This window comes from Chiloscyllium plagiosum, unplaced genomic scaffold (assembly GCF_037043375.1).
Source record: "Chiloscyllium plagiosum isolate Xiang-an unplaced genomic scaffold, Cpla_swu_hap1 HiC_scaffold_7, whole genome shotgun sequence".
Lineage (NCBI taxonomy): Eukaryota > Metazoa > Chordata > Chondrichthyes > Orectolobiformes > Hemiscylliidae > Chiloscyllium > Chiloscyllium plagiosum.
In genome coordinates this window covers 14,243,554-14,264,069 of record NW_028270145.1, presented here as the reverse complement: position 1 = coordinate 14,264,069, position 20,516 = coordinate 14,243,554, and the positions used below count along the sequence as shown (strand labels likewise).

General features: G+C 40.6%; 1 protein-coding gene across 9 annotated transcripts in view; it reads left to right on the top strand.

Annotated features, from left to right (window-relative positions):
- mlphb (melanophilin b) overlaps nt 1-20,159 on the top strand; it is a 179,761-nt gene extending 159,602 nt beyond the window's left edge. For all 9 annotated transcript variants that reach the window (XM_087988757.1, XM_087988758.1, XM_087988756.1 and 6 more), the window contains 6 exons: nt 3,736-3,939; nt 4,599-4,769; nt 9,049-9,141; nt 11,701-11,767; nt 17,716-17,816; nt 19,831-20,159. In XM_087988757.1, the coding sequence (XP_087844883.1) occupies nt 3,736-3,939; nt 4,599-4,769; nt 9,049-9,141; nt 11,701-11,767; nt 17,716-17,816; nt 19,831-19,857 (663 nt within the window). In that variant the 3' untranslated portion in view covers nt 19,858-20,159. The remainder of the gene's footprint in view (nt 1-3,735; nt 3,940-4,598; nt 4,770-9,048; nt 9,142-11,700; nt 11,768-17,715; nt 17,817-19,830) is intronic.
- Nucleotides 20,160-20,516: the final 357 nt, after the last annotated feature.

Sequence of the window (20,516 nt, the reverse complement as noted above, 5' to 3'; positions counted from 1 at the left end):
AAGAGTTACCAAGAATAGAAGGTTTGAGTTATAAAAATAGGCTGAGACTTGTATCACTGGAGTGTAGGGGGTTGAGGGGTGACCAATCAAGGTTTATAAAATCATGAAGGGCATAGATAAAGTGAATAGCAAAGGTCTTTTTCCTAGGGCGGGGGAGTTCAAAACTAGGGGGCATATTTTTAAGTGAGAGGAAAACTTTTAAAAAGGAAAGGAGGGGCAACTTTTTTACACCGAGTGGTTCGTATATAGACTGAAATTCCAGATGAAATAGTGAATGCAGAAACAGATACAATGTTTAAAAGACATTTAGATAGGTACATGAACAGGAAGGTTTTAGAGGGATATGGGCCAAATGCAGGCAATTGGGACTAGTTTAGTTTGGGAACATGGTCAGCGTGATCTAGTTGGACCAAAGGGTGATTCTGTGCTGGATAACTCTGTGACTCACGCTTTCCGATATTGTATTCCATCCGCCACTCCTTTGTCTCTGTACTACTCCATCCAAGTCCTTCTACAGCCTTCCCATTCCTCACTACTGCCTTTCCTTCCACCTATTCTTGCGTCATCTGCAAATTTAGCAACAATGCCCTCAGTTCCTTCATCCAGATTGTTAATGTATAACATACATTTGCCTTTGCAGAACTCCACTAGTCACTGGCTGCCATCTGAAAAAGACCCCATTATCCTCCCCTCCCTGCCTTCTGCCAGTCAGCCAATCCTCTATCCATGTGCCCAGCAGCTTCCTGTGCAGCACTTGTCAAAGGCCTTCTTGAAATCTAATTGGATAATGACCACTGGCTATTCTTTGTCTGACTTGCTCATCACCTTCTCAAAGAATCCTGACCAATTTGTCAGGGATGATGTCCCTTGATGAAGCTGTGCTGAATCAGCTGTATTCCAAGCGTTCTACAGTCTCATCTTTAAATAACAAACTCTGAAATCTTACCAACCTCCAAGGTCAGACTTACCAACCTCCAAAGAGGTCTAGATATAATAGAGTTTTTTGGAAAGGTATCTTTTCAAAGAGATGAGATGCACTCTTGAGTCTGGTTGCAGGTATAGTTTCCTGTCTTCGGCCTCCCTCTGTTCTTACATTGGGCCTCCTGGATGCCGCTGATTCCTGAAAAATCACCACCACAATATCCTGAGCTATCTCCGTAAGAATCTCGGGGTGTAGTCCATCTGGTATGGGTGATATATCCACCTTTAGACCTTTCAGTTTCCCCAGCACTTTATCCTTAGTGATGTCTGCTCCACCCTATCTCTCTTGAAGAGTCTGGTATGCTGCTAGTGTCTTGCACTGTGAAATAATGCAAAGTACCTATTCAGTACCTCCATTGTTTCTTTGTTCCACATTACTATGTCTCCCGCCTCAATTTCCAGCAGTCTAATGTCCACTTTTACCTCCTTTACCTTTTGCATATCTGAAAAAAACTCTTATGATCTTCTTCTACATTACTAGGTAGATTACCCTCATGTTTCATCTTCTCCTCCCTTGTTGCTTTTATAATTGTTCTCTGCTGGGTTTTAGGATTAGAGGAGGTTTGGGATGGAGAAGATTACAAAGGTGTGGGCCTGAACTTCTGAGCTCCAGCCTGGGTGCCTGAATCAGGAAGCATTGCTCTTAAACCTGGCCCCCACCATTTTTCCTGGACCGGGAGAGCGGGAGTAGGAAAAACTGGGATTGATCACAATTTGAACACGTGTTTCACAAAGGCAGCTCCAAATGTACAACTGCAGCTGACTTCTTTCTGATCTGATTTTTGCAAGGAGGAGTTGGCAAATGTAATTTGTGCGTTTTAGATGTGCTAGCAGGTCTAGATATAATAGAGTTCTTTGGAAAGGCATCCTTTCAGAGAGATGAGATGCACTCTTGAGTCTGGTTGCAGGACATGTTTCAAAAAAGGTCCAATGCGCTTTGTGAGAAGTCAAGTGTTCCCCAGGACCATTAAAAGTCGACCCCAAATGTGTATAAAAAGTGGATGAAGTCCTTGGAATTGACCAGCTGATTAGAACCATCAAGAAACTGTTATCAAGGCATTCCATTCTCTTTCCCTTTAAATATTTGAAAACTCAAACTGTTTTCAGTGTTAAGAAATAGTTCTTGCTATTTCAATAGGTCTGCTGACAACAGCCTTATGCTGAATAACTGATTTCACAAACTATATTGTCACAGCCAGCTGCCTATTAAATAACCATTTAATTGATTGTTCCAGGTGCTTATAAAGACTTAAAGTATAATTATAAATATAAATACTTGATGTTCTAGGAGTTTAAAGGATGTTATGTCCAATGAAAGAGTTTTTATCAAGTAGAGTGTGTTTTTATAATAAAACAATTAATTCAACAAGAGCCATTCAAGGACTTTATTTAACCAGTGTGTGAGTCATTAGAATAACTCATGACAGATACTAGGCAAGTTGGTATTGATCGAGTAAAGACAAAGTCAGCTGGTACAAAGTTGGTATGAGGGTAAGTAGAGGGGTATAGGCTGGAATGTAGGAAATGAAGGAACATGAGAATTGGATGGAGCAGCAGTGGTGGTTGGTGGAGATTTGTGGGGGAAGTGGATGTGATGGCATTGGTATGAGGGCTGTATTTATTTTTGTTTTACAACCAGAACAAAGACCTGGATCATTTTTCCCAGGACTTCCTACGCCCAGCAGCCTCTGTAGTTGCTTCTTGGTGGAGCTGGGGTGGGGGGAGGCTCACTCCTGCCTCCCGCAGCATTAATCCGCTAGGTTTATCCTGAGGCAGGTTTACAGAGTCAGCAATTGTCCAACTCTGCGCTTCTGACCCAGAAGGGAGTGGGGAGATATTAGTGTGATTTATAAACAAGCATGAGAATTTTAACGTCAGGATGTTGCCTGACTGGGAGCGAATATGTGTCAGCCAGCACAGTGCTGAGAGGTGAACAAGACTTGTTGCAATTTAAGACAAGACAGCACTACATTTATTAACTGAGTAAAACCAAACATACTATTTCATTTCAGCTCAGTATTTCATCTAATGCAACCTTTAGTGCAGTACAGAGATTACAAGAACAATAAAGATCGTAGAGAGATGGGAGATGATTGAAGAGGGTGCATAGAGCACAGCCATTATAGAAATCATGGCAACCTATTAGGAGGGAAGCAGATGAAAGTCTAAACTTATCGACATAATTAAAGCATGCCACTGTGGAACCTCACTGACTTCCACTAAATCAATAGCAAAAACCTTTAGCTAAATAGATATATATTACAGAAGCAACAGCACATTTTCTAATCACCAAGTGTGCTTGAGAAGTGCTACATGCTCTTGCTAATGACTAATGACAAGCTTATCTTTCAAATTCATATACCTTTAAAAGCTTTCTATATTTTATACATAGACTAATTTAGGTGATGGATCTCCACATTACACAAGAGTTTTGCCATAGCCCCTCTGGATGAAACTATCAATTTAAATATTGATATTTTTGTTGCTGATGGTATTGTGTATTTAAATGAGTTAAAGCCTCCACCAAGAGAGCAGAGAGAGAAACCCACATTAAGCAGTCACATTAAATATTTGTACTATAACATGGTAATTTCTGTCTAATTGCACTTAATGTGCTATATTCCAATGTTCACTGAATTTAAATTGGATTCAGTCGACTGGTAAGACATGTATTCCCTCAACCAGAGTGGATTTTTTTAACTGTCTGCCTATTTTACTAACTTTATTTTTCTACTGTGTATGTGGCATTCACAGCGCTCATCAGCAGTGGCCCTTTGTGACATCACAACGAAAGCATTAAGGATCGTTAACGCAACTGAAAAAGCATTACATGACTTTGCAGAAGTAGATGGCACAGTTAATGCACCTCTCACAAATCCCAGTTTGCACCTAAAGTCCAGTGAAAAAGACCAAAGTGTGAGCGAGGCTGATGAAGCATACAGAAAACTTGAGGAAAATGTAAGAGCAACAGTCTACCTCACAGGAGAAATCCGCTTTAATATTAATGCCTGTACTTATGGGATATCATCATATTTCCTTAGAATTCTTTCACATTTAATAACTATATAAACAAAATTGATCATCACTTTTGTGGATGTATTATTTAGTTCTTAAGTAACTGCATCTCCTGTCCCTGTCTATGCCAAGTTAGCTTATCTCAGAGAAAGGAGGAATTGGGACACTTCTGTTGGATTCACCAACCCTTGGATAGATAGAGCTGCTGTGGCTTTTAGTGGAAAGTTAATACATGCAAACTTTAGATTGGTTTTAACTTAGGGGCCTTCAGTACAAGTATAACCTGACAGCACATTATCAAGGTTGATGTATGGAGCGACCACTTAGCAAAGGCACTACTGGCAAATTACAGCCCAGGAGGGGAATGAAATTAGGGCCACTTGAGCCTTTTATTTTCAAATTGAAAATCACACTAAAGAAAGTTAATCATTTGATGCAACCTAAGCTCATGGCACATGGGAAATGCAACAGTAATATTTCTGGCTGGACCAACCAGTATCTCTGCCTGACATTTTTCCGGTGTTCTTAACATGTGCCTCGAGCTTATGAGGTGCTGTCATAGATAGAAAGAGGGAGTAATTTGGCACATTGTGTTCCTGTAGGTGTATATGGCAGCCAGCACCAATTACGGCTTGGAAAGGCAGCTGAAGGACCTGGAGGAGCAAGCACGAAGCAGACAGAGTTACACCACCACTACAACAGACTCTGAGCTCTCAGAATTGGAAGATAAGGTGGCTTCAGCAGTTGCTAAGGTTCAATGCACTGAAAGTGAGGTACAGTGTAAAAGCACTTCAGATTTAAAAGACAGTTGGGCAACTGCATGTTGAACCTGTGGAATGATTCCTGCGTAGGTCCAAAAGCTTTGTTGGTGAAAACACTGCAAAGTGCATGTACAGAACAGAAAGGTTGCCAGGTTTGATCTTTGATCTTTGCTGATTCAGTTTATCTCAGCTGGCACTGTAGAAGCGAAAGTGTCATTCATTTTACTTTCCTCTGAATTAGGAAGGAGATAATTAATAAATAGATCAGGCTAGTTCTCACTATTGATTACTATCCAATGTTTTCTGCTGGAAGTGCACTGTTGTAAATGCTAAATGAGGATAGATCAGGCTTAACAATAATGTTCTACCCATTTAAATATAGTAGTAACTTCATGTTTTTGGCAGGGTTTACTGAGTAAACCTTTTTTCATTGAGAAGCACAATCAAGTTCTTGATGAATCTATTCAGAGTGCATTTCCTTATGCAGTGAACTTCTGATTTCAGTCATGCAGGGGAGTTGACAAATTGAGACTCTGTCATGGAAAGGGAGGAGGAAATTATATATCTGTTTTTCACCAGTGACCTTAGCTTGAGAGGTTCACATTCCTTTGTTTACCATTTTAATGAAGTACTAACCCATTTATTTTAACTGAATTCATTTGAAATATTTTTGCTTTCCCCACAAGAGAAAATGCATCGTCCTCAATATTGCCAAATTTTGCTTTAAACACCAGATTTTTGTTTACCCTGTTGTATTTAAATGGACCTTTTCACTTCCTACAAGGAAGTCAGGTAAGTTCCTTGTCATAGCAATTCCTTCCTCTGTGGAACAAGAAAGTAAAGTGTCTGGGCACAACAGACACTGCACAATTTGTCATCAACAGCAACAGCTTTACTTTTACACACTTTGTTTTGACATAGCAAATGTGCAAAGTCATTGTAGACGTCCAAGCATTAAAGATGCAAGGAAGATGAGGTACACAGTGTGACGGAGATGCCTTGTGAGCAGTAATGATTTTGGCTCTTTAATAGATAAAGGGAATTTAGCTGAGCAGTTGGTTGAACTGTATCACACTAAATGAGTTAGTGCTCTGGAATAAAAGTAAGAAGGTAAATTACAGAACAAAAGGAACCTCTATTGCATCAAAAATATGGTCAATTGAGAATAAATGCACAAATGTTAATGTATAATACTTGTAACATAAATTAGAGTATAGATATGATCCCATTTTTAAAAAGTCTCTACAATTAGCAAATACTATTATCTTCTGGTGGACAATAATTTTCTTATAAATCTGTTAAGTCCTCTTTGGTTTGTGCATAGTTGGTTACCAAAGTTAGTATGTTCGATTGATAAAGCAGATGTATTCATTCTCAAAGTTAAGAGACTGTGAACCTGAATGTTTAGGTATTTGGTCTCTGTGTGACTGGGACCCTAAGACTAATTCTGACTCTCCCTCATTTGGTTTGCCACCATTGTTAGTATCAATGCCTGTCCATGTTTGTCATGTAGCATCCTTCTTCACTACCTCTTCTGCTCAAGATTTCAAAAACTCTGAGACACACCTCCCCCCCACCCAAACCAAACCCCATTCTGAGTCTTTCACCTCTTATGAGACCATTTTACCTTCAGTTCTGAAGTCTAAAATCTGTTACATAGTTCTCACTTGGTCAGAGGCCCACAATTTACCATTGCAACTTCTTTAGGCCCATGAATACAGGTTTAGTGAATCTCTTTCTTTCTCTCTCTGTCTGTCTCTATCACTCCCTCTCTCTCTATATATATATCTATATCACTCCCTTTCTCTTTCTGAAGGCTAATATGAATCACCCAAATCTTCAAGAAATCCATCTTCACTCACACCATTCTTTTCACCTACAGTCCAAAATCCTGGCATTCGTTATTGTTTCAGTACTACATCTTTGCTTCATAATATACTCCCTCCTTATTGCCTGTTGGCCCTGACTGGGTATCAATTCACACTGGTATAGGATACAAATGGCATGTTTATTGACTGTTTAACATGGCTTTCTACCAATTGTTTTCTTCCATTTTAGTTACGCTGTCTTCGGGAACTGTTTAATAATATTATTTTCCTCTAGCATCTCTTCTCAGTGATTAATATCTGTCTGCCTCAATATGTGCTAAATCAATGCCAGTTTTTCTAATCATAATGGCACTGATATATCTCGAGCATTAACTGCATCAGGAACTGTGGTTGACAAAGTTATCAGTTCAGATTGGAGACAGTGAGGTTTGCAGATGCTGGAGATCAGAGTTGAGAGTGTGTGCTGGAAAAGCGCAGCAGGTCAGGCAGCATCCGAGGAGCAGGAACATTGACGTTTCAGGCCGAAGGAACGAAGAAGGGCCCCGGCCCAAAACGTCGATTTTCCTGCTCCTCGGATGCTGCCTGATCTGCTGTGCTTTTCTAGCACACACTAGCAGTTCAGATTGATGACCTTTCATCCAAGCTACGGAGGGCCTGATCCAATGAAGTGTTACATCTGAAATGTTACTGGTTTTCTTTCTCCAGATTTACTGTTGAACATTTCCTGAATGTTCTGTTTTCATTATCCACCCTGGCTTGATATTGTTTTCCCTCTGGTTTTTCACTGTCATATCTTTTCTCTCTCCAGTACACATTGATTTCTTAAGTAAAAACATAAAATGCTGAAAACATTCAGCATTTGAGAAGAGGGAACCAACAATTAATCTTTCAGGTCTGTGAACTTGCATCAGAATGGAATCTTTTACATGTGAGATAAGAACAGAAGTGAGCCATTTGGCCCCTCAAACCTATTCCACCATTCGGTAAGATCATTGCTGATCTGTTTTCATCCACTTCTGATAAACTTTTATTCCCTTACTAATGAATGAATCTAGCTGCCTCTGCCTTAAAAATGTTCAGTAATCCCAATTTCACTGGTTTGATAGAGAAATCATGTTGCCTGATCCCTGTCCCAAAAGAGTGACCCTTAATTTTCAAACATTACCCTTAGTTCTGAATTAACCCACAAAGAAAAGCATCATTTCTTTATCCACGTTCTCAATTCAGGATCATAAACACGTCAGTCAAATCACACCTCACTTTTCTCAATTCTAGTAAAAACAAGTCCTCTTAAGACAATGCATTCATTCCAAGTATCAATCTAGTAAGGGTCTTCTGAATTAGCTCCAGCACATTTTCATTCTCCTTTAATAAGGAGACCAAACCTTCACAAAGTATTCAAGATGTGGTCTCACAAATCCCCTGTGCAACTGCAGCATCACATCTTTACTTTTATGTGCAGTTTGTCTCCTAATAAAGGAGAATATTCCATTAGCCTTTTTTGTTGAGTTGCAATTCTACGCACGTCAGGCATCTTCCAAGGACCTTGCTGAACTGCTCATTATTCAGAGGTGACCACTAACAGGGAGGTACGACAGAATTTAAGTGTGTCCTTAAATGTATGTTTTCAGCAAAGTCACTGGATAATAAACAGAAACAGAAAACCTGCTTTCTGAGAGTGAACTATTTCCCTTCTAAGAGTGAATCTGGTGTGTCTCCTGGAACCTCAGCTATAAACAGCATAGTTGAAGGATCAAATCTCAGATTTTATCAGTGTGTATGGCTGAACTTACTCAGTGAAGAAATTTGCAGAGGTATTAGGGGTGCTTGGTTGCCATTTTTATGGTTAATATAAGATCAGTATGGTGGCTGCCAGAGCGCAGAAATGTTAATCCGTAGGATTGCTTGAGTTCATTCTTGAGTTTATTAAAGAAAGTGTCTACAGTATCTCTATAATGAATTCTGACTCTAGCTTTGCATTCTCACTGTGTCTTCCTGGTTGTATGCATTTATAATAATACGTCATCTGACTGTTTCCTAATGACCATCCAAGCTATACCAGACCTGATCAATTGACCAAGAGAGAATATGTGTGTAAATTGGTTGTAGCTTGGGACCTATTTGCCAGCCCATTATGTTTGTCAAAAAATAATATGCGAGGGTGGGACTGTACATAGGGCAAAGAACAAAAATGTACATTGCACAGAGGGGCACTTGATTAATTTGGTTAGCACAGCTTCAAATGCTGCTTACAGACTCCATCACTTCTCCAGGAAAATACAGTGCTGTTGGCTGCTACTTGTGTGAGCCATGTGACATCTCTCATTGATGTAGTGGCTGAAGAAGTGACAAAGTCTGTAGGCAATATCAATGGAAATGAATTGCTCTCCTAGTAAATATTTTTAAATAAGAAAACTCATTGTATTAGCTGTTTGAAATGTCAGCGTGATTTTATACTGCAGGTTTCTGATATAGAAAACCGGATTGCAGCTCTGAGTCCTACTGGAATGAATGTTTCAACTGAGGATAAGCCCAAAAGGAAGCAAGATGGACAGGTGTGTGTGTGTGTGTTTGTGTTTGTGTTTTGTTCAACTGAGGATAAGCCCAAAAGGAAGCAAGATGGACAGGTGTGTGTGTATGTCTTTGTCTTTTTATATATATATATATATATATATATATGTGTGTGTGTCTTTGGGAGTGTGACTGTCAATGTGTTATCATCACTGATGCTGTCTATATTATAGTGAGAGACAGAGTCCAAGTCCATGAAGTGGAGCACTCTGTTGCTGTCTAGTGCTTCTATTGCTAAAGACGTTGCCGTAAAGATAAGCATGTCACTTCAGTCCCTGTTTTGAAGAGGTCTTAGATTCCCACTTCCTGATTATTGCCCATTGCATAATGCATGCAGCCCATATCAACACAGGAAAGATTGCAGCTCCGAGATACCCTCCCTATTAAATGGCTTGTTCACTGGCACTCCTGCTGCCTAAGCTAAAGATTCAAATGTGGTAACTTGAAAGAGACACAGAATGGGATAGTGTCTGGAGCTATTCTATCAACGTCAGCATTTGTACCCATTCTGAGTGTTTTTGTTAAGCTATTTCAGAGTTAACCAGATTATAGTGAATCTAGAGTCAAATTTATCAGTTTTATGACAGTGCTTACCATTACTAAGACTTTGAATTCCAGATTTTATTAATTGTATTTAAACTCTACCTTAATGGGAATTGAACTTGTGCCCCAGAACTTTCGCCTGGGCCTTCCCATTACTAGTCCAGTGATATAACCTTTGTTTCCCTCCTTATCTTTAAACCTTTAGGAGTAGGTCAATAATTGTTTTGGCAGGAAACATGCTAACTCATGTTGCAAATGACTTAATGTTTTGTCTCAGAATTTGTCACTTTTTGTAGTCTTCATCTGCCTGTTAAGGCATGAAGCCCTATGTCTGGTTAGCACATTATTGGAGAGGCACTTTCACCCATTTTATAAACTAGAGTTGCTCTGAGAATTTCTATATAATTCTTTATAGAGTCCATGGGTGAGATTTCAAACTTGCTGTGGATTTTTTTAAAATCATAGAAATATTAATGTCATTTAAATGTGCAACATGGTTATAAACATTAAGTGGATACCATCCATCAAAGATATGTTTCTCATTTTGAAAATAAAACCTACAAATGAGCAAAGTTCAGCTGTATTCTTTAGCAGCCTTCTTTCTGATGAGATGGTGGGTTCTACTTTAAATAGAAACAATACTGAAGAAACTCAGCAGTTTTAGTTCATATTTCAAGTCCAGTATGGTTCTTGTTCTGATAGCAGAGTCGAAACATTAAGTGTGTTTCTCCCGGTATAGATGCTGCCAGACCAGCTGAGTTTCTTCAACACTTTGTGTTTTTACTTCAAATTTCCAGCATCTCCAGTGGTGTACGTTTATTTAGAGGTTAGCGCTTTGGTGTTCAACCCTATGCTAAACATCAATTGGTGTGCCTGAAGACTCCCTTTCTGATTGATATAGCAGTCTCTACTACATTTGCTGCCGAGAAAGACAGAGGGCTGATTTTCAGTTTTAGATAAGGATTATATGAAAACTGAATTTGGTTTAAAAATCTCGTGGTAGTTAAGCTGGTCAATAAAGTTCTCATTGTGGTCAACAGATCAGCAAACTTTCAGTTTTGATTCCCAGTGTATTGCAGTGATCCTAGGTGATGGATGAGATGCTTCAACTGACTTGGTGCCCGAGTTCGAAGGAGCAATTAAATCAGCTGGAGTATCTATCCATGATTAGCAGGCAGTGATTTTTGCGGGAGAGTGGACACTTTCAGAGGGCAAATTGGATTCAGCTGTGGTAGCCTCCAAACAAATACCCAGTGGCACATACGACTTCAGGTTAAATTGTGAAGAAGCAAAGGTTAAGTCGCAGATCATCCCCGCTGAGAGGAGGGGAGAAAGCAGGAGAGTGGAACAAGACAATAAAATATAAAGTTGCTTTATTTGAGGTGTGTGTTTGTGTGTGTGTGTGTCTTTAAGGCTCTTTTTGTTTAAATAACATGTCCCAGCTTACTGTAAAAAAGTAGCTGGAACCCTGAGATGGACCCCATTCTCTCAGGGTGCTTTGCCACATGAAAAAGGAAAATAAGAAGTTTAAAAAGTGTTTTCTTTTAACCTTCTGTCTTGCTGCAATAAACATGATCCAACCTATCTACCACCAAAATGCTTGGTGTGAATTTTAAATTCAGATATATGCCATTCCCATATCCAGACCACACAATCCTCACACCTCCCCTTCCCCAGTTCCTTTCTTCATGAGGAATTGGAAGGAATTGCCACTCTGATGAATTTGCTATTCTCGCTGCTTGTTCTTCAGAATGCATCGAGTGCAAATTTAAATATTAAATTGCACCTTGTGCTAAGATCCTAAATCAGCTTATTGATGCATGGAGTTCCTCTGGAAAGCACCCAGCCACATTTATCAACAATCCTTCAGAATTATGTTCTACACGGAGGCTTTATTTGTGCATTGAGAATCAATCACCAGCCTTTGAGTTGTGAGATATGTATGGATGTTGATTCATTTCATGAACAATTTGTTTGACTAATGTACCTTTCTTTTACAGGATATGGTGGTGCAACAGCCTCTGCGCCAAAAAAGTTCAGTTCCAACTGGAAAGAAGGAATCAAAAAGTCAGTTAGCAATAGTTGCAATTTAGTTTAATTTTTAAAATAGAATTTACAATAACTTTTATTTGAATATGAGTTGGGTCTTCACAGAATGTAATACAATGAAACCTGTCTTCAGTGTTCCACAAAGTTGTCACCTATATCAAACTGCACATGCTGAAGATCTGAAATAAAAATAGGAAGGGTTGGAGAAACTTAGTTGATTGAGGAGAATCTGTGATGAGAGAAATGCAGTTTATCTTGAATCTTATCTAATTCTTGTCAGAGGTGTTCAAACAACAGTTACACTCTCAGTTTGATAGCCCATGTCTCGGACTCCTCTATTACCATCCCTAGTTGTGCCCTGTCCCTCAAGCAGGACAGACCCACCTTCAGGCTTGGGCTGATAAATGGCACAGAAATGTCTCGTCACACCAAAACCAGGAAACGACAATCTCCAACAAGAGTTAATCTAACTATCACTTGATACCAGCTTACCATTGCTGAATCCACCAGCAACATTTGGAGGTTACCATTCACCAGAAACTTAACTTGACCAGCCACATAAATACCACAGTGACAAGAGTAGATCAGGGGCTGGAAACTCTGGCAGTAACTCATCTCCTCCTTCCTTAAAGTATTTCCATTATCTACAAGGTACAAGTTAGGAGTGTGACGGAATGCTGTCAACTTGTCTGGATGAATGTAGCTCTAGCAAGTCTTGACACCATCCAAAATGAAGTAGCCGACTTAAATAGCACTCCACCCCAAACACTCTTCCCCCTAAATATAGTCAGTAGATATAGCAGTATATACATATAAAATTTATACTGCACTGCAGCAAAATACCAAGTCTCTTTCAAGAACAACTTCCAAACCCATGACTTGTGTTACCTAGATAGACAACAGCAGAAATATCCACCTGAGTTTCTTCTTCGCCATACAGTATTCAGACTTGCAAGGTATATTGCTATTCCTTCACTATTGCAGGAACAGAGCAGATTTATGTTCCTCAAAGGACATTAGTGAAACAGGTGAGTCTTTACAACAATCCGAACTGGTTACATAGTCATCATTAGGCTTGATTTTTTTATTGAATTGAAATTTCACCACCTAACATAGTGAGATTTGAACCCATATTCCCTGAATGTTATCTGGGATTCTGGACTACTAATCTATGCCAAAACCTCCCAAGTGAATTATAGAGTCATGGAGTTGTACAGTACAGAAACAGTACCTTCAGTCCAACTCATCAGTGCCGACCAGACATCCAGTCTGAAGCTTTGAAAGGATATTGGAGTGGGAGGGAGAAGATCCAGTTGTTGTGATCCACATTGACATGAACAACATAGGCAAGGCTAGGAAGGAGGACCTATCTGGGGATTATCAAACACTAGGAAGGAAATTGAAGAACGGGTCCTCGATGCTCATCATCTCTGGATTAAAGCCATAGCCACGTGCTAGTTGGCATAAGGGTATGAAAATTAGGCAAGTAAACACCTGGCTAAGAGATTGATGTGGGAAAGAGGGATTCCATTTCATGGCACATTGGCATCAGTTTTGGAACTGGGGGGGATTTGTACTGATGGGACGGTCTCCACTTGAACCAAACTGGAACCAGTGTTCTAGCGAAAAGGATAAATAGGGTGGTCACAAGGTCACAAGTTTAAACTTGTGAGTCGGGGGAGGAGGGGAAGGGAAAGGGAAAGCAACGGGGAGTATGGGGTCAAATAGAAAGATAAACAGCAGGTTAACGTGTGTAGGGTTTAAGTTCAAGGCAGACTAGGAATGAAGCAAAAATGAAGGATAACTTAGGACATATTACTAGAGATGTTGGAAACCATGAGGATAAGAAAATTAGCATTAAAGCGCTTTACCTGAATGCTCATAGTATTCAGAACAAAGTAGATGAATTAACGGCACAAGTCATCGTGAATGATTATGGCATCACAGAGACATGGTTGCAGAGAGTTCAGGACTGACAGTTAAACATCTAAGGATTTACAACTTATCAAAAAGACGGGGAGGTGGGCAGAGGGGGCGGAGTTACCTTGTTAGTTAAGAATGAAATTAAATATAAGGCACTGAATGACATAGGGTCAGATGATGTGGAGTCTATGTGGGTGAAGTTGAGGAACCACAAAGCCAAAAAAAACACAATGAGAGTTATGTACAGATCTCCCAACAGTGGTCAGGACCAGGGGTGCAAGATGTACTGGGAAATAGATAGGGCATGTCAGAAAGGCAAGGTCACGGTGATCATGGGAAACTTCAATATGCAGGTGGACTGGGTGAATAATGTTGCCAATGGATCCAAAGAAAGGGAATTCATGGAATGCTTACAGGATGACTTTTTGGAACAGGTTCTGATGGAGCCCACAAGGAAGCTGGTTATTCTGGACTTAATGTTATGTAATGAGCCAGACTTTATAAGGGGACACTTAGGAGGTAATGATTATAATATGGTAGAGTTCAGTCTGCAGTTTAAAAGAGAGAAGGCAAAATCCAATGTAATGGTGTTACAGTTTAATAAAGGTAATTAAAGGGGCATGAGAGGAACTGATGAGAATCAACTGGAAGCAGAGCCTCGTGGGGAAGACAGTAGAGCAACAATGGCAGGAGTTTCTGGGTGTAATTGAGGACACAGGACAGAGGATCATCCCAACGAAAAGTAAGATTATCAGGTTGGGGGGAATGGTTGGCAGAGGGGGTTTGACAGCCATGGCTGACAAAGGAAGTCAGGAAATGTATCAAAGAACCTATAAAGTGGCTGAGGGCACTGAGAAATCAGAAGATTGGGAAGACTCCAAAAACAAACAGAGGATAACAAAGAAAGAAATATGGAAGGAGTGGATCAAATACAAAGGTAGGCTAGTCAGTAATATTAGAAATGACAGTAAAAGTTTCTTTTAATGCATAAGAAACAAACGAGGGGCAAAAGTAGACATTGGGCCACTCCAAATTGATGTAGGCATGCTAGTGCTGGGAGATAAGGAAATGGCTGAACAACTTAATAAGTACTTTGTGTCAGCCTTCACAGTGAAAGACATGAGTAATATCCCAAAAATTAAGGAGAGTCGGGGGCAGAGTTGAGTATGGTAACCATTACAAAAGAGAAAGTGCTAGAAAAACTAGAAGGTCTAAAAATTGATAAATCTCCTGGCCCCAGTGGGCTACACTCTAGAGGTCTGAGGGAGGTGGCTGAGGAAGTAGTGGAGGCGCTGACTGTGATCTTTCAAAAATCACTGGAGTCAGGGCAAGTCCCAGATGATTGGACAATTGCTGTTGTAACCCCCTTGTTCAAGAAAGGGTCAAGACAAAAGATGGAAAATTATAGGCCGATTTGCCTAACCTCAGTTGTTGGTAAAATTCTAGAATCCATCATTAATTTCTAAATTCTTGGAAGTGCAGGGTCGGATTAGAACAAGTCAGCATGGACTTAGTAAAGGGAGCTCATGCCTGACAAACCTGTTAGAAATCTTTGTGGAGGTAACAAGTAGGTTAGACCAGGGAAACCCAGTGGATGTTATCTATCTAGACTTCCAAAAGGCCTTTGAAAACACGCCTCATGAGAGGCTGCTGAGTAAGCTGAGGGCCCATGGTGCTCAAAGTGAGCTACTGGCATGGATTGAGGATTGGCTGTCTGACAGAAGGCAGAGAGTTGGGGTAAAAGGTTCTTTTTCAGAATGGTAGCCGGTGACAAGTTGTGTCCTGCAGGGTTCAGTGTTGGGGCCGCAGCTGTTCACTTTATGTATCAATGATCTGGGTACTGGGGACCATTTTGGCAAAGTTTCCCAATGATACGAAGTTAGGTGGACAGGCAGGTAGTACTGAGGAGGTGGGGAAAGATTCAAACAGTTCAGGAGAGTGGTCCAGGAAATGGCTGATGAAATTCAACATTAGCAAATGCGAGGTCTTGCACTTTGGAAAAAAGAATACAGGCATGGACAATTTTCTAAACAGTGAGAAAATTCATAAAGCCAAAGTACAAAGGGATCTGGGATTGCTAGCACAGGATTGTCTAAAAGTTAACTTGCAGGTTGAGTCCGTGATTAAGAAAGCAAATGTAATGTTGTCATATATCTCAAGAGGGTTGAAATATAAAAGCAGTGATGTGCTTCTGAGGCTTTATAAAGCTCTAGTTAGGCCCCATTTAGAATACTGTGGCCAATTTTGGTCCCCACACCTCAGGAAGGACATGCTGGCACTGGAGCGTGTCCAGTGGAGATTCACACGAATGATCCCTGGAATGGTAGGCCAAACATATGATGAATGGTTGAGGATCCTGGGATTGTATTCATTAGAGTTTAGAATCTAATATAAACTTACAAGATAATGCATGGCTTAGAAAGAATGGATGCTGGGAAGTTGTTTCCATTAGGTGAGGAGATTAGGGCCTGTGGACACAACCTTAGAATTAGAGCGGGTCAATTTAGAAAGAAAATGAGGAGACATTTCTTTAGCCAGAGAGTGGTGGGCCTGTGGAATTCATTGCCACGGAGTGCAGTGGAGGCCAGGACGTTAAATGTCTTCAAGGCAGAGATTGATAAATTCTTGATCTCACAAGGAATTAAGGGAGAGTGTGGGTGAGTGGCTTTGAAATGCCCATCAGTCATGATTAAATGGCGCAGTAGACTCCACTCCTATATCTTATGGTCTTATGATCTAGTCCCATTTGCCAGTGTTTGGCTCATATCTCTCTAAACCCTTCCCATTCATATACCCATCCAAATACCTTTTAAATGTTGTAATTATACCAGCCTTCACCAATTGTTCTAGCAGCTTGTTCCAGACACACTCAACCCTCTGCATGAAAAAGTTGCCCCTTGGGTCCATTTTAAATGTTTCTCTCTCATCTTAAACATATGCCCTCTAATTTTCGACTCCCGCGCCTAAGGAAAAAGACCTTAACTGTTTACCCTATCCATGCCCCTCATGATTTTATAAACCTCTAAGTTTACTCCTCAGCCTCCGGCGCTTCAGAGAAAAACACCCCACCTTATTGAACCTCTTCCTATAGCTCAAACCCTCCAGTCCTGGTAACATCCCCATAAATCTTCTCTGTACTTTCTCAAGTTTAACAAAGTATTTCAAAAGTGGCCTCACCAATGTCCTGTACAGCCACAACATGGCATCCCAAAACCTATACACAATATTCTGACCAATGAAGGTATGTGTGCCAAACGGTTTCTTCACCTGCCTGTCTACTTGCAACTCCACTTTCAAGCAGCTATCCACCTGCACCCCTAGATCTCTATGTTCGGCCAAAGCCCTAACATTTAGTATATAAGTCTTGCTTTGGTTTAACTTACTAAAATGTAACACCTCTCATTTATCTAAACTACACTCCCATCTGCCACTCCTCGGCTTATTAGCTCACCTGATCTATTAGTTACTGATTTTTTTTTAGTGAAAAGTTAATGTTGATGATGCCTGTTTTGGACTCCACCACTCATGAAAATACTTTATCCCAAGCCACCTGTCAAACCTTTAACTTTTTAGTCATCCCTTGTGGCCTTCTCTTTGACAGACGACAGTCTCAGCCTGCTTAGATTAGATTAGATTACATTAGATTACATTACGGTGTGGAAACAGGCCCTTCGGCCCAACAAGTCCACACCGACCCGCCGAAGCGTAACCCACCCAAACCCCTACATTTACCCCTTACCTAACACTACGGGCAATTTAGCATGGCCAATTCACCTGACCTGCACATCTTTTGGACTGTGGGAGGAAACCGGAGCACCCGGAGGAAACCCACGCAGACACGGGAGAACGTGCAAACTCCACACAGTCAGTCGCCTGAGGCGGGAATTGAACCAGCGTCTCTGGCGCTGCGAGGCAGCAGTGCTAACCACTGTGCCACCGTGCCGCCCACAAATGTGTTCCATAGTTATAGATTTGCTGAATTCTATAACTATGGAACACATAGCTATGTATTATTTTGTAATAATATCATGCCTTTTCTATAGCTGGAAAGAGTGAATCGTTTGAACGAAACATACAAAATAAAGGATCACTCACCCAACGGAATCCAACTAACAAGAGCAGAAGATTGGACCATATTTTTGGGGTATGCTAAGTCTCCATTTTTGTTGAAGGTCCTAATGTGAGAAAAGGACCGTACTGCTTATGGGATAACCTGGAATGTTTTCGTGGCTTACTTTCCGTTTGGCCTTACCTTCAGTAAACTGCAATGCTTTGTGATTCAGGGCCTCCACCTGTGGCCTGTGCAGCTCCCAAACCTTACCAGAGTTGGCAATCAGCCATCTTTAAACTTTGCTGCCTTTTGTCAAACAAATTGAACTCTTGCATTACAGTATTTTTGAGATCAAAGTGAACCTATTTTGGAATGCAGTTCTCAACAGAAAGTTAGGGAATATTGCACACTCTTTGATAGTTGCAGCAATTCTGTAGGCTGCTATTTATGCTAACTGGCCACTCAATTAGACCATCTCATTGTATGTAATCTGACTCGCTATCACTTCTGAACTGAGTGATTGGGAAGCAATGTTTAATGTATTTCAGTATGTCGTTGTTCTTTATTCACATACTGGCCTGTGTGCCCATTGTCCTGGAGGCTGACTGGTTGCAAGTTTTGCAAATTGCAGCTCCTTGGAGACAATAATGGGAGGTATCAGTCTGCCTGTCTGTTATCTGTGAGGCAAAACAGAAATTAATTAAACTACTTGTACTGGAAACATTCTAATTCTGCACATTGAGGAGGGAGTGAGAGTTTGGACCCTTGTATTTCTCAAACTGGAAAACATAAAACCTTGTAACTTTTTTTTAAAAAAACTAAGTAACCTTGGACAAAACAGTTTTGAGCAATATAGAGGACAGCTTTTGATGAAATATAATGTTTTGGTGAAAATTTATCAATTGGCAGATCTGATATTTGAAAAACAACAAACATTTTTACAACACATTTTTTAGTGCAAAAAGCTCTTTTATATATATGCTATTTCAAGGAGGCATTAGTGAGTATTAGGATGAGATCTGTGGTAGCGAGTTAATATTTGACATCTTTGTTCCAGCTACATAGACATAATGTCATTCATTGTATCCGTTGCTCCCAATGCGGTCTCCTCCACATTGCGAAGAGGCATCCAGTCTCCCAAGAGCGCTTCAGGGAACATCTCCGGGACACCCGCATCAATCAACCCCACCGCCCTGTGGCCCAACATTTCAACTCCCCCTCCCACTCTGCCGAGGACATGCAGGTCCTGGGCCTCCTCCACCGCCTCTCCCTCACCACCCAACGCATGGAGGAAGAACGCCTCATCTTCCGCGTTGAAACACTTCAACCCCAGGGCATCAATGTGGACTTCACCAGTTTCCTCATTTCCCCTCCCCCCACCTTACCCCAGTTCCAACCTTCCAGCTCAGCACTGTTCCCATGACCTGTTCTACCTGCCAATCTCCCTTCCCACCTATCTACTCCACCCTCCTCTCTGACCTATCACCTCCATCCCCACCCCATTCACCTATCTTTGCTATCTTCTCCCCGAGGCCTCCCCCCCCCCCCCACTCATCTCTCCACCCTGGAGGCTTCCTGCCTCTATTCCTGATGAAGGGCTTTTGCCCGAAACATCGATTTTCCTGCTCCTCGGATGCTGTCCGACCTGCTGTGCTTTTCCAGCACCACTCTGATCTAAACATAGACATAAAATGCATAGTCTTTTTGTAATTATGCAAATCTATTACTGTCATCTCATACACATAGTTCCAGTAGATTTCTGTGAAGGTAATGGGAAGGTAACTTATTTCTCGTGGCTGGATCAAAAACTCAGCCTTAGACTTGGTCCTTAAAATATTGGTGTGACATATTTGGGGAGAATTATGTCATCATAAACCAAAGGGAAAAAGCAACAGCTTTTTTTTTAAATTCATTCGTAAAATGTGAGAGTTGCCCATTTATTGCCCATCTCTAATTTCCCTGAAGAAAGTCATAGTGAGCTGCCTTTTTGAATCACTGCAGTCTTTAGGATGTAAGGAGTAACATGTTATTTATAACCAACTGGCCTGTTACTTTTACTCATGATTGTTCTCCTTAGTTGTTCACATTTTGTTTGTTTGCTAAACAGAAACCAGTCATGACCATGAGACCTTAGAGAGGAAAACCATCAAAATGACCTATGTGCTGCAGCATCAGAAAAGCATGATTCCCAGAATCTGAATACAGATCTACATTTCCAAGAGCAATCAGCTTGTTAAATGATACATAATGCAAACCAGCTTGTGTGTCATATGTTTATTTTATGCAGAGTTATGTACAATTGTTTTTGTGAGTAATGGATATTGCTTGCATTGAAATTTTTGCAAGTGCACTCTACCATATTGCATCAGCTCTAATGCCCTTTACAGTTATGATGTTTTGATACACATATTTGCATATTACAACTTTTAATGCTTATTTTGTGACAATTTTATGTGGCACATGCAGATCCCTCAACAGCTCGGTTGCTAAAGTATTTCTGTCTCTCAAGTAACTGAGCTACAAGGAGCGTAGAATGTTCACTCCTGGCAGATGAGAGGTAAATAGTTTCAAATGGAGTGATAGTTGAGATGTAATGATAATATTGCTCTCGTTTTCAGTGGCCATCGCTGGAAAAAATAAGGCATGATTTTCAAATCAGTAGCCAGTTATGTTTCTTTAAATTGGAAACATGTTTATGTCACTCTGCAAGGTAAGAACAATGACTGCAGATGCTTGAAACCAGATTCTGGATTAGTGGTGCTGGAAGAGCACAGCAGTTCAGGCAGCATCCAA